The following is a 14,941-nucleotide window of genomic DNA, read 5'->3' as shown; positions in this document are numbered from 1 at the left end:
CCTGACTCTTTTAACTGGTGATGCCTGGGATATTTTTAATAATAATTTTCATTTTTTTCTCACATGAAAAAACAAACACATGCATAGATGCCACAACTACAGCAACAAAAACGTTAAAACATAACAAAATACAACCTCATATTTGATTGAATATTCACTCTAGATTCATGCATATAATTTTTTTGAAAAAAAGTTATTTTTTGTTTTACGAATATTCTAATACTTGCTTCTGTTTTCTTCTAGATTTCAAATCCTGCTATTGTTTTTCTGTTTGAGTAGGTTTTCAAAAGGTGTTCTATAAAAGGTTTCCGGTTTTTTGAAATGTTGTCCCTGACTACAGACATCATCTTTGTCATTTCTGAATATTCTGTGACTTTCAGAATCTAGTCCTCCTTTGTTGGTTTCTTGTTGTCTCTCCATTGTTGTGCATGTAGAGTCCTTGCTGCAGTCGTCATATACATAGAAAGCAGTCTGTATTGATTTGACATATCGTCTCCCATGAATCCCTACAAAAAAGCGTTAGGTTTTTTCAGAATCTTTTGTGTGTCTTTTAATATCATTTCCAAAAGAATTTAGCTTCTTTACAACGTCCCCCAAATTTGAAAGAAAAGACACCTCTTGTTGTTGGCATTTCCAGCATCTTTTAGACTTGCTTTTATACATCTTTGCCATTTTTTTTTGGTATCATGTACCATCAATTCATTATTTTGTAATAATTTTTCCTTCGAGTTATAACATGTCATAAACTTTAAATCTTTTCCCACATTTTCTACCAATGTTCCATCTGTATGTTTCTACCAACATTTCTATCCCATTCAATCATTACAGACTTAACCACCTCATCTTCTGTATCAATTTTCAGTAACATCTTTCATATTTTAGCATTCAGTTTCTCATCATTAGTACATAAGGTATACTCAAAATCTGCCACTTGTGGGTTAAAACCCATATTTCTCAACTTTTTCTCAACCCGTATTTTCAACGAATCCTTCACATCATTCCACACTTTAACATAGTTATTTTGGTATAACATACAATTTTTGTTGACTGATGAGATGCCTGGGATTGAACCTGGGACGCTGAGCCAAGGCTCGGGAGAGCCTCATGGCTGGAGCAGAGTTAGAGCTGTGTAGGTGGGTCATGCACACATATCTATGCATTGCAGGAATTTGGCCCTGGCTCTTCCTCCAGCTGTAGGGAGCAGAGCCAGGAACAGCTGCCCCTCCATGCAGCATTCACGGAGCGGCCATTCCTGCGGGGGAAGCGGCACTCTGCTGTGCTTGAGCCGTCCAGAATGGGAAAGCAGAGGCTCCCAGGGATGGGCTAGCAGTTGCCTCAGGCTCCTCATGCAAGCCACATTAATTTCTTAATAGAAGGCTGGTTTCCTGATCCCGCTCCTTTTGATGGGAGGCTCAGACTAGCTTCCCTGTCCCATGCTGATCTGTCTTCCAACAGTCACACCCTAAATGGCTGGCATGGCAACCCCTTTTCAGATTTCTCAGACACACCAGCGGAGAGGATTTTTCAGTATGTGAAAGATTTGACTTGCAGGCAGCATGACCTGGCTCTTTATTCTCATCTTGCCCAATATGGACTGAGATGCACCCAGGGTCGTGTGTCTGTTCTCAACGCTTACGGAGCGCCTTCAACATCTAAGCGCTGGGCAGTCGCTGCAGCCAACTCCCATCTGCCTGCAAGATTTCTAAGGTGCTGCTGGACTCAAACGGAGCTGTTCCACTGCAGACGAACACAGCTACCCTCTGAAACTTCCTTTGTCTGACTTTCTGCTTGGCAAAATATTCTGCCTGTCAGGCTTCTGAAATGTATTTGCTTCCATTTATTTATGTGATTTATGATCCACCTTTCTCAGTGAGGCTCAGGGCAGATTACAAAGGATAAGTAAATACAGTTGGGGTGAGTAAACATTACAAGAAGATTTGGATTGCAGAAATTTGAAACAAAGCATAAGAATTATGGTAAATGATGTAGTAGGATTATGTAGTAGTAGGACCATACATCCAGCAAGAACTTGTAGCTACTATAAACAGTAGTAGTCTACAGTCCCCCTCCCAGAACCATTTCCTTTCAGTCCAGCCACATTACCTATGTAAAAATGCCTTGCTGAATAATTCAGTTTTGCATGATTTGTGGGATGCCAGGGGGGTGGGTTCCTTCTGGACCGCACCAGGCATGAAATTATAGGAGGAACAGAATGGCATTAAGGCCCAAACTGGCAGGGAATCTCTGGAGCCTGTGGCCTCTGGGCTAGTCCTGGGGATTCTTCTGAAATGTGGGTACCTAAGGGTGCCAAGATCTATAATAGGAAGCCTAACAAAGCAGCTTTGTGAGCAATGGCTGCGTGTTGTTGACTTATGACTTGGGAGATCCAGATTCAAGTCCTCTCTTGTCTGCGAAATAAAGTGACCCAGTGCCTGTCAGTGTTTTAGCCTGACCTACCTGAAAAGATTGTTGTTAGAACAAAACTGAAGGTCTGAGAACTATGTGTACTGCTCTGGGCTTCTTGAAGGATGGGTGTGGAATAAAAACATAGGGACAAGGATACTATTTGTGCACATGAAGTGCTTTTTAAGGCAAAATTGTTTTCTCTCAAATTTCTGCTTTGCAGACTGCCCAAATTTGGGGAACCTTCACACTGGTGCTGTTCGGTTCTTTTTGGTAGTTCCGAGTTAAACTTTTTTGTTGGGTCCCTTCTGCTTTGTTTCAGGTGTGCTAGCCAGCATCAACATGTTTGGCAAGAAGAAAAAACGCATTGAGATCTCTGCACCTTCCAACTTTGAGCACCGCGTGCACACCGGTTACGACCAGCAGGAGCAGAAGTTCACGGGGCTGCCTCGGCAATGGCAAGGCATCATCGAGGAGTCAGCCAAGCGGCCCAAGCCACTGGTGGATCCTGTGTACATTACAGCCGTCCAGCCTGGCTCTCAGAAGGTAGGAATGCCAGCTGCCCTTTGGTGCCATGCTGGAAGTTAACTCTGCTCCACCTGTCTGTTAGATGAGGGCATGTCCTTCAGCAGGAACTATGAGTGTAGAACAGCCAGCTGGTCACTGGACTTCCCCTTCTTTGTCTCAAGGGCAAAGAGATCAGTTCCCCCGGTGAAGGCAGCACATAAGAGGGTCATTTGTAGGGGTGGGGAGTGGAGGAGGAGAAATGCCTCCTGGGACCTGACTTCAAAAAACGATGCTGTCTTGAACTGGTCTTGAATTGTCCTTTGTGTCTTTTGAGTCCATAGATGGTGACCTCCTAAAAAACCCAATTAGAAATATGAGTCCAGCCAAGTTGGGGTGAGTCTTGGAGGTGGGGAAGCAGTGGGTGAAGGGTGAAGGAGTTGTATGGGGCAGGAGTGGGTCATCCTGTCCTAGTTCAAAAGGCTGGTTTCCCCCACCCCTTATCCAGACAGGCGTCTGACCCTTAAACTTGCTGGATACACTTCAGCTAATGTATGTTTTTAGATGCAGCCCTCTGGCAAGTGGAGCTTGTCTCCTCATGAGAAGGAGCTGCTCCTGTTGACCAGACAGAAACATGCCCTCTTGATCCAAGTGCAGGCGTGGCAACTGCTGTGGGTGTTGATTCATAATGAGATGGAGTCAGCACCACCTGAGTGTCTTTGATGTGGCAGGTTGGGATGCTGTTTGGGCGCATTCAGAGAAGTGTGCAACAAGCCCAGCCACTGGACAAAATATTCTCCTGGATGGAGGAATCCATCTTGTTGGGGTGTTCCCCACCCTCGATCCAAGAGGCGGGAAGATACTTTGGTCACTTCCTGTCTGTTGGCACCAAAACTCCCCAGTATCTTTCCTGCCTCGTCAGAGGGTGCAGCAAAATTTGTAGGCTCTATAATCTTTGTCATTTTGTCTAGTTCTGTGATTTTTTTTCTGTGTTCTGTTCGTCTACCTTTGTGTTGGGGTTGTGAGGCTTTGCCCCCCCCCCATTCCCCCCAATTGTTCTTTCTTTTTGTTCTCTCTGGGGTGGGGTTGTGAGGCTTCGGTCCCCCCACCATTCTCCTCTCTCCTCGTTTTCTTTGGGGGTGGGGTTGTGAGGCTTCGGTCTCCCCCACCTCTCTCCTTGTTTTCTTTGGGGGTGGGGTTGTGAGGCTTCAGTCCCCTCCACCTCTCTCCTCGTTTTCTTCGGGGGTGGGGCTGTGAGGCTTCGGTCCCCCCACCTCTCTCCTCGTTTTCTTCGGGGGTGGGGTTGTGAGGCTTCGGTCCCCCCCCCACCATTCCCCTTCTGTGTGGTTTTCTTTTTGTGTTGTGGGGTTGGGGGGCTCCGGTCCCCCCCACTCTCTCTTGTCCCTGTCTCTGTGTCTTTGCGCCAGAAGCGCTGTTGAAGAAATGGCATCGGCGTCATTTTCCTCTCCCAGGGATGTCTTCACCAGATCCGCGGCTGAAAATACCAGGGCCGCCAGCCGCGGATCCAGGCCTTCCCTACATCCGTCCGGCTGGGAGGGAAGAGCAAGGCAGCAGGACCCAGAGTGGGCCTTCGGCTGGCTGGGATTCCTTTGCAGCGCCGGCTGGCAGTAGCCGCGAGGGTTGTCCCAGAGATTTGCCCTCCCTATTGGCCATAGAGGATGAGTCCCCAACATTTTTTCCCCTACCTGAAATGTTTGAGCGCAAGTTTAAAAAGGAATGGGTAGGTCCTTCCACTAATAAGGGCTTTCCTCCCACATACAAAAAATTGTATTTGACCCCCCCCCCCCTCACCTTAACAACTTGGTGAAAACGCCCTTAGTGGACAGGCCTGTTGCTGCCTTACAGTCGGGCGGTTTAGTCTATAGCAGGGGTAGGGAACCTGCGGCTCTCCAGATGTTCAGGAACTACAATTCCCATCAGCCTCTGTCAGCATGGCCAATTGGCCATGCTGGTAGGGGCTGATGGGAATTGTAGTTCCTGAACATCTGGAGAGCCGCAGGTTCCCTACCCCTGGTCTATAGAGATGGGGAAGGGAACCTCAAGGATTCCATGGACAGAAAGGCCGACCACATCCTTCGTAGGGTGCATGAGGGAAATGCCATGAACATTAAGATTCTGGCCCCATCTTCCGCAGTGGCTAGGGCTGCCATTATCTGGTTGCAGCGCATGCTCACCATAATTCCACCCGAAGCTCAGGGCATTAGGGAAGGGGCAGAGAGGGTTCTCATGGCTGTCTCTTTTTTGGTGGACGCCACACTAGATGCCTTCATTACCTCATCCAGGAACATGGCCATGGCTGCAGTGGCCAGACGCATCCTGTGGCTGAAACTCTGGCAAGCTGACAACCATTCAAAAACAGTTGTTTCAAATTTCAATTTTCAAGGGGGCATCTTGTTTGGATCAGAACTGGACTTAATTCTAGTTGAGACAAAGGGCAATAAAAGAACCATGCCCCGATCTGTGCATCTGGACAAGCCACGTTTCACGCCTGAGCCAAATTTTCGTTCCTTTTGGTCTTCCTTCCGATCAACCAAGGACCCGAAGAAATCTGACTGGCAATCCAACAATTTCTTTTGAGGAGGATCTGACTTTCGTGGCCAGACCAGAGGCAAGTCGTCCAAGAATAACACCAACTCCAAAGCGTGACTCGGACTCCCTCCCCATCGGGGGCGGGGTGGCTCCTGGCCTTCGTCTATCACTGGATGGGACCACACGTGGATGCTTGGACTAGGGAAATTGTTTGTTATGGCTACTCTCTAGAATTCAGGAACTGGCCAAGGGATCTGTTTATCCCTTCTCCCATCAGTCACAACAGAGAGAAGAAATCCAACCTACTTGTGGCTCTCAACCATTTGAACTCCATTCACGCTATTGAACCAGTCCCCAAGGAGGAACTCTTCAAGGGAGCGTACTCCCATTTTTTTACCGTCCCCAAGAAAAATGGGGACGTCCGGGCAATTCTGAATCTTCGTTTTACCAATCAACATCTTGGGAAATTCAGATTCAAAATGGAGACTCTTCGGTCCACAGTGGCCTCCCTCCAACAGGGGGACTTCCTGACCTCTTTAGACCAGTCAGAAGCTTACCTCCACATTCCCATTCATCCGTCTCACTACTGCTTTCTCCGTTTCGCCCTCAGTCCAGATCACTTCCAATTTGTAACTCTTCCTTTTGGACTGGCGACCGTGCCACGTGTTTTCACCAAAGTCCTGATCGCACCCATAGCCCTTCTTCGCAGGAAAGGGATTCACCTGTATCCCTATTTTGACGACATACTCATCCAGTCGAGATCCAAGGCTCAAGCATGCCAAGTTGTGCAGAGAGTACATCAGATCCTCACTCACCACAGCTTCATTATCAATGAAGCGAAGAGCTTCATGGTGCCCTGTCAGAGGATGGAACACCTGGGTGCTGTCTTAGACACTACCAACTGTGCTCTTTTCATTCCAGCACACATTGCCAAGATCCTGCAGGTCACCAGCAAGCTCCTCTCTCAAAGAACCTCGACTCTCCTCCAGCTTGCCAGTCTACTTGGTCTCCTGTTGTCTACCATGGACTTGCTACAATGGGGCTGTGCCCACACAAGACCTCTTCAAATGTTGTTACGACTTTGGGCAACGCCATATTATCCTGAAGAGGGATCAGCACCTCGAGCTTTCTCCTTCCGTGTGTCTCAGTCTGAAGTGGTGGACGGTCCCACACAACCTGGACACGGGAAAACTTTTCATAGTACAACATCCTCTCCACCTCTTCACTGATGCCAGTCTGTTCAGCTGGGGAGTGACGTTGGATCAACAGTGGACCCAGAGCACCTGGTCATCTGCCCAAATTCATCTTCCCATCAACATCTTGGAGTTGAAGGCGATTCGTCTAGCTCTGATGTACTTCAAATCGCAGATTCATCTAAAGCATGTAGTAGTCCACACGGACAATGTGTCAGAGAAATGCTATATCAACCACCAGGGCGGTTCGAAATCCTCTCGACTGCGGCAAGAAGCCTTCAAACTCTTGAAGTGGGCAGAGCTGAATCCGGCCTCTATCTGGGCCAAGCACATAAAGGGCTCCCTCAACAAGGAAGCCGACTGGCTCAGCAGGGCAACTCTGAGCGAAGCAGAGTGGCAACTGAAACCTCAAGTTTTTCGGGCCATCTCCAAGCGGTTCAGGTCTCCAACAACGGACCTGTTTGCCTCACCGACCAACGCACAACTTCCTGCTTTCTACACGAGAGTCTTCCACCGCCAAGCTCTGGCGACAGACGTCCTTTCAGCCCAGTGGCCAGAAGGGCTTCTCTACGCCTTTCGCCCCATACCTCTTTTTCAGAGGTTCCTTCATCGCGTCCAACAGGAACGCTGGCAAGTCATTCTGGTAGCATCGTTTTGGGACAGGAGACCCTGGTTCTCAGTATTACAAGAAATGTCCATAAAACCTCCGTTCCATCTTCCCGTCACAACAGATATCTTGGCCCAAGGTCCCATCTTCCATCCAAATCCAGGTTGGTTCAAATTGACTGCCTGGCTGTTGAGCGGAAAAGGCTAGTCAAGAAGGGCTACTCCGGGAAAGTTATTGATACCATGCTGGCCGTTCGGCATAAATCAACCATCGGCATATATAATTCTTCCTGGAAGGCTTTCGTTCGCTGGTGCAGACGGAAGGCTGTCAACCTGGAGAATCCCTCCTTACCTGCAATTTTGGACTTTTTGCAGCAGGGTTTCCAAGATGGGCTGCGTAGCACCACCCTACGGAGACAGATGGCAGCACTTAACACAGTCCTGCCAGAGATACACGGCTTTCCAGTCTCCAGACACCCAGACATCTTGAAATTTCTGAAGGGAGTACAACAATCGCAACCCCTGGTCTCTCACCAATTTCCATCTTGGCGACTCCACGTAGCCCTAGACGCCCTGACTCGCTCCCCATTTGAGCCCATACAATCAATCCACCTCCGGTGGCTCTGGATGAAGTTGCTTTTCCTCATAGCTATAACATCTGCCAGACGTGTCTCTGAAATTAGGGCCCTTTCATCTAACCCTAACTTCTGTTTGTTTTTCCCAGACAAGGTGATCTTGAAATTAGATCCATCCTTTATACCTAAGGTGGCCACGCCTTTCCAAATGCAACAGGATGTGGTCCTTCCAAATTTTTGTCCCGCTCCTACACACCCAAGAGAGCGATTGTGGCATCATTTGGACGTCCGCCGTTCCCTCAAAGCTTTTCTCATTCGCACAGAAAGCTTTAGGAAGTCAGAGTCATTGTTCATTAACATTGCACCACCTAGACTGGGGGACCCCATGTCAGTCGCCTCTATCAGCTCAAATATCAAACCCTGTATTTCTGAAGCTCATCAAGCTAAAGGGGTCCCCATCCCATCAGAACTGACGGCCCATTCCACTCGAAGCACGGCTACAAATGCAGTCTTGTTGAAACATGTCTCAGTGGAGGAGATTTGTAGGGCTGCCACCTGGGCAAAGCCATCTTCTTTTGTGAAGCACTATAGATTGTCCTCCCTAGCCACCAACCAGGCCTCCTTTGGTAGGAGGATCCTGGAACATGTTATCGGGGACTAATTCTACCCTCCCTATTGGGTCAAACTGCTCTGGGAGACCCCAACAAGATGGACTCCTCCATCCAGGAGAACGACCCATTGGATACTTACCGTGAAGGGGTCTTCTCCTGGGTGGTAGGAGTCCATCTTGGCTCTCCCTAAGTAGCATTCTTGACCGATAACTCATGTTCCTTCAAATAAGAACTCAAAAAATTTTTTTTTTACTCAGTCTACTATTTAGATACTTTAGTCTTTTTATATATTATTATGCTATTAAGAGAGAAAGAGCATACACATATACATATATATATACATACATACATGGCACATGGCTACATACATACATGCATATGCATATGCATACATACGCATACAGCATACATATACATGCATATGCATGCATGTGCATATATATATATATATATACATATATATATATACTCTCCCTCTTATATATATATATATATATATATATATATATATATATATATATATATATATGTATATATATATATATATATATATATATATATATATATATATATATATATATATATATATATATATATATATATATATATATATATATATATATATTTAAACTTCTATACCGCCCTTCCCCATGCCCTTCCCCATGCCCTTCCCCAAAGTCCATCAATTATATAAAACAGTTAAAATCCATTTCACACCCAATCCCAGTTAAGAACCATATATAAATTATAAAAATTCAGATGGTGATTAAAATTGTTTCCCCTTCCCCATTCTTGCACCTCCAGGAGGCCAGATATTTATCACAGAAGTGTGGTGTTATCCCGGCTGGCCAAATGCCTGGCGGAACAGGTCCGTTTTACAGGCCCTGTGGAAACTCTGTATGTTAAACCCGCTTGAGGTGACCCTGAATCTCACTTGGGAGCCTGTTCCCACCAGGCAGGGGCCAGGGCAGTCAAAAGCCCTTGGCCCTTGTAGAGGCCAGCCGTGGATCACTTTGGGGCCAGGGAGTCACCCAGAAGAGTCCCGCCTCCGAGGCCGAGGAGGAGGAGCCTAACAGTAGCCCGATATATAGGGAGAGACGGTCCTGTAGATATGTTGGTCCAAGGCCACGAATAGCTTTAAAGGTCAAAACCAGGTACTCGATCGGCAGCCAGTGTAGTTGGTACAGGACCGGAGTAATTTTGACCGTTACAGTTAGGAGGTTGTTTGTTCCTTCTGTGTTTGGTTTGTTTCAATGTTGCTGTTTGGTGTGTTTGTTCCAACACTTGTTGTGTCTAGTTTGCTTCCTCGGCTAGTGCAGATACTGGGGAGTTTTGGCACCAAACACCAGACAGGAAGTGACCAAAGTATCTTCCTGCCTCTCGGATTGAGGGTGGGGAACACCCCAACAAGATGGACTCCTACCACCTAGGAGAAGACCCCTTCACGGTAAGTATCCAATGGGTCCTTCTCAGGAGCCGGATCATAACAGGCCAAGCAAAGAGTTAAAGTTTCATTTCTTTACTAAAACGTATACATTCTGCTTTTCCTTATGGTTTAAAGTATCTTATAATAATAGTTTAAACAATGCACAAATTCCAACCCCCTCCCGAAAGATGCCTGCCAATTCAAACACCTTCAAAAGCCCTGGCAAACAGGCATGCAGGCCTTGCAGCACCTTTTGGCAATCTCACCTCTCCAGCGAGCCTCTTCCACAGAGCCAGAGCCATGATGGGAAGAGGCCGGGGTTCTGGTCGATGCCAGATGGGCCGCCGCGCGTGGTGGGACAGCCAGCAGAGGGCAGCCTGAAGACTGCAGTTGGCACACAGGGGCGTATGGCAGGAGGCTGTTCTTCATCGCTGAGCCTGCCTCATGGGGATGGACACAGGTGTGGCCCTAACTTCTCAGAGGTATCCTGGGGATGGATCAGCCAGAAGAAGAGTTGGCTTTTGCACCTTGCTTTTCTCTTCCTTTTAAATAGTCTCAAAGTGGTTTCCAATTGCTTTCCCTTCCCTTCCCTATAACCTACGCCTAGGGGCGTGGAAGGAGGAATGTCTCCCTACTCAGGGCAATATTGGGTCCAAGTTGGAAACAGGATCCTCCCAACAAGTAGTCTGTGTCTACATAGTCAACAGCTATCCTGCCAGAACTGGAAGCTATTGGCCAAGGGAGGGAGAGTTTTCTTCCTGTACATGCTGATTTGACCTGAAGAGCAATCAGATTAATAGAGTAGGTTGATTATACTTCCTGCTGGTCTGGGCCTTACCCCGCAGGCTAGCTCAACTGCCAGCTCCAAATTGCTGTGCTCAGCTGTATGGAAATTGGGTGGAGATCTGGGAACTGTTTTAGTGGTCATATTTTACTGTGGAAATAGCACAGGAAGTACACAGTTGTGTTCCTGATGGGCATCGGTGAAAATGGGAGTCACTGACAAGGTTGGTTGGTTAACCTTCCACCTGGCAAACTGGCCTTAGGACCCTAAAATGAAAGCTGAATGGTCCATCTGATTACAGAATGTGGGACAGGTATATATGAGACTGATGGCAAGACCAAAATCTTGATGTGTTTTCAAGTCCTATCAAGTTCTGTTGCCATGGGGATTGGGAGATGGTGGTGCATTTGTACATCCAGGTACATTGTGTGGTCTGTCTCCTGGCCACTGGACAAACAGTATTCCTTGAAAGACTCTTGAGAGTTGAACTTTCTAAAGTGCTACTGGGCTTGAATCTAGTTATAATACATGGACTTTACCAGTTTCAGCTGCAGGGGATATGTGGATATGTTTGCATATGGAACACTTGCAAGTTGTGAAGAAAGCTAGAGACTCTGTTGTCCCTGACGAGCAAGCTTTCTGTGCATATGAAATTTTATTTCCAGAGAAACATTTAAATTCTTCATTTCCAAAATAAGAGGTGCAGTCCAGGGAAGAGCTTTTCCGCCCGTGATTCTCGCAGTTGTCTTCCCTAGTTCTGTTTCACCTTGTGCAGAAAGTTCTTGGAGCCTTGAAAGGGATGTTGTCCACTGATTTTACTCATGCATGGGGAGGGAGAGAGTCCCCTTGAATACGTGAAGAGTTTCCCAAACTCCCCTGGCACATCACCATGCCAAGTTCTTAGGGGTTCTTTTGCAACTATTTTGGAGGCTCTATGTTGAAAACTGTGATGTCCTTCAGTGCCTGTGTTTGGTCTAAGCAGTTGGCAGGAGAGCATTGGCAGCCTGCGAATTGGAGCAGGCTGTCCAGGGCAGCCAGAAGTCCAAGGGCAGCCTGGCCAATGCGACGCACGGCAGGACTATGACATCCTCCAGTTTGGATGTTGTGCCTCTGTTGATAAATCCCAAGAGTGCATTAGGCTTTTTTATGGCTGCATCACACTGGCTACTCCTATTCATCTTCAAGTCCACCCGTACCCCAATATCTTGTTCACAAAAAGTGTTAAGCACAGAAGTGTATCCCCCGCCTGGGTTGCGGGGGAGTGCGCATGGAAGTTCCCAAAAGGCTTGGGGGAAGCTTGTTCTGTTTTGGTGGAGGTGGAATAACTGAGCCATGTCACAGAAGGTTGAATATCCAGGTAGCTCTTGGATCAGCTGCTCACCTCTGGCCAAGACATCCAACCTTCATTTTCTCTCACCACTGAGTAACGTCAATCAACCTGCCCATCCACACACCCCACCCCTGACTTACATAGCAAGAAGGGTTTTCAAGGCAGAGGAGACTGGTGCTTGAAGGCCTCTTAAGTCTTAGGAATGAGGCCCTGCTGTGGGCTTAGGGATGGTCATAGCACATTTGCAGAAGGTCCTCTGCAGGTGTCTTCTCCTCTCTGACCCTTGGCACAGAGGTTGATAGGGGATAACAGGAGGGTAATGCTCAAAACTTGCTTCCTCTGCAACCTGGCGACTCATGTTGAAGAGTTTTAGATCCTTGTATGTATAGTGGTTTTGCCAGAAATGCTTGTGGAAGTGTCCTTGTGGAAGGACAGGTGTTCTTCTCAGTCTGCAGCTTGCGAGTTATCTGTGTGCCAGGCTGGGCACACGGGCAGGGGGGGGAACCTTGGGGCCAGAAGGCAGAGGACATGGAAGAAGCTTTGCTTACAGGTTCAAGGGGCAACCAGAGTGCAGAAAGCACCCTAAAACGGGAGAAGTGAAAAGATCGGGGTGGTGGTGCGGGGTGAGCCTTTCCCCAGGCCTGTTTCTATCATTCATACTAGAATAAATGTTAGTTTTTAAGATGCTCTCAGAAGTCCGTTTTTGTTTTTCCATCCATCACAAGCAGAGTGAGCGCAGACTTTTTTAAATGCCATCTGCTGGCCGTAAGAGACAGTTCTTAAAGTTTCTGGAACTGGAGTTTGATCAGATTTAAACCCCGTACACATTGAGCAGATACCATCTTAAAGAACTGGCGGGGAAGAGTCTTGCTTGCTCAGAGTGAAGTGCGAAATATTCTTGGCGTCTTTTCATCCCTGTTTTTCAAAGGTGGCATGATCATTTTCAGTTCTCATATCAGTAGTTAAGAATGTGTGGATGAAATTGGGGCCCTGTGGGCGGGGGTGGGTGGGTTGCCTTCTAATCTGCAGAGTGCCATGGACATTACTCGGGCTGTCTAAATAATAATTGTGGGCCTGAGGGGGCTCCTCAAAGTCTCTGCTTCTCCAGTGTGAGCGCCTGCTTGCCTGCCCCTCAACCCTACCCCCCATGGCTTGCCTCTCTGTTGTGTTGTGTGTGCAAAAGCCAAGGCTGATGCTTGGGTCATGTTGAGCACTTTTCAGGCATCTTACGTTCTTTTTCATTTTACGTTGCTTATCTTCTTTTCTCATTTGTGTGTGTCGTCCTGTCTTATCCCTCCCCCCACCATTTTTTTGGGTGCCCTGTGTGTAAAGACCATCGTGCGAGGGAACAGAGCTGCCAAGGATGGCTCACTGGCTTGGCTGCTGGATGAGTTTGAGAACATGTCGGTGTCCCGTTCCAATTCACTGCGCAGGGACAGCCCTCCCCTCCCGGCCCGGCACGAGCCGCTGTACCAGGAGAACGGCCTGAGCGAGGCCTTGGCCAAACAACGCCCCCGACCCCCTAGCGAGGACAGCAGCAGGAGCCGAGAGCACAAGGAGCGGAGCCGCCATGTTTCCAGGAGCGAGACGGAGCAGGGCAGGGAGAGGAGCAGGGAGAACAGGACTGCCACACAGCACCCCCGGGGGCAGGAGCCCCCCGGCAGATCTCATCGGCCACCCCCTCCAAAGTACCACAAGTTCTCCTCAGACAACAGACACAGAGCCCACGAGCGGGATGGGAGAAAGGAGCTCCCGGTGGAAAAGGAGACGTCCGACCACGTGGTCAGGAAGGACCGTGCCGACTGCCCTGAGAAGAGACCCAAGTCTACGTTCTTGGGGGAGACCAGCCCGCAGTCCCCCCGGGAAAAGCGGCCTCTCTCGGGACCAAATATCCGGACCCCCAACATTCCCATCTCCGAGGGGGTCATGAAAACAGCACAGCAGACTGGGCGGCCTTTTAACACATATCCACGAGCCGACACCGATCCAGTCAGGGGCTCACAGGTAAACATGCTCTCTAGGCCTGCGTGGGGTGGCCTTGACCTTCTTGCCCTCTTGCTCCTTGAGGCCACTTTAAGCGGGGCCGTGTGTCTTCCTCAGACCTCTCTGGGCGGCGCCTGGTGTTCCTGCCAGGGCCTTTTGCAGCAGTGGTGGTTCCTACGGCAGCCACTGCAGGGGCTGTGTCTTTGCTGAATCTTGCTTTTTCAGCTTCTGCTGCATTCTTTGGCCACGTTTCTCGAGCAGCACCCCTCCTACCGCAGCTCTTCACTCTGCCGCCTTCCGTGTTCCAGCCGCCTCTGGGCTCCCTGCCTCGCCTCCCTGTCCTGCCACTGTCTCTTGCTTCTACTAACCCGAGCCACTTCTGAGCCTTCTGCGGGACGTCTATATTCTGCTTTTCTCCTCTGTGCTCCCCAGATGCCCGTTCTTCTAACAACCTTCTCCTCCTGTACAGACGTTCCTTCTCCCTGTCCCTTGCAACCTTGCAACAGCTCGTCTGGAAGCTGCAAGTCTTCTCCACAGGGGAATCTACAGTACAGCTGCCTGGCATTTGGAGCCTATTTCTGGATGCTCTTCTTGTACCTTTTCACCTTTCTGTTTCCTCTAAACACGCCACCATCTTTAGTTGCAAGTTCTCTTCCCTTCCTGCTCACCTCTGACCCCGTCCCTGGTCTGAGCCCCTTGGGCATGCTGCTTCCCTCTTCCAGTTGGGACCCATGGAGTGGATGAGGATACCTGGAAATAGACGGCCAGCCAGATGAAGCCCCATTTGACCTGTGGGTGTGGCAGATGGGATGGGCGAAAACTCAGCTCATCGTATAGGAGGTTCTGGCCTTCGGAACTCCAGCAGTGAGGTTGGAAGACTGGGAAAGATCTTTCTGTGGGATCCCAGATAGCAGCTGCCAGTCACTGTGGACAATTCTGCAATTGATGGGCCAAGTTAGCCCTCTGCAGCAGCACC

General features: G+C 48.6%; 1 protein-coding gene across 5 annotated transcripts in view; it reads left to right on the top strand.

Annotated features, from left to right (window-relative positions):
• Nucleotides 1-14,941, top strand: part of PAK4 (p21 (RAC1) activated kinase 4) — a 76,232-nt gene that overhangs the window by 38,978 nt on the left and 22,313 nt on the right. For 4 of the 5 annotated variants that reach the window (XM_048499310.1, XM_048499309.1, XM_048499308.1 and 1 more), the window contains 2 exons: nucleotides 2,726-2,949; nucleotides 13,315-13,986. In XM_048499310.1, coding sequence (XP_048355267.1) covers nucleotides 2,746-2,949; nucleotides 13,315-13,986 — 876 coding nt within the window. In that variant the 5' untranslated portion in view covers nucleotides 2,726-2,745. Of the gene's footprint in view, nucleotides 1-2,725; nucleotides 2,950-13,314; nucleotides 13,987-14,941 lie in introns of those variants that run through there. The other variant, XM_048499312.1, reaches the window with a different exon arrangement.

This window comes from Sphaerodactylus townsendi, linkage group LG06, assembly GCF_021028975.2.
Source record: "Sphaerodactylus townsendi isolate TG3544 linkage group LG06, MPM_Stown_v2.3, whole genome shotgun sequence".
Lineage (NCBI taxonomy): Eukaryota > Metazoa > Chordata > Lepidosauria > Squamata > Sphaerodactylidae > Sphaerodactylus > Sphaerodactylus townsendi.
Note: the sequence above shows the minus strand (reverse complement) of the source record. Positions and strands in the feature narration are given on the sequence as shown.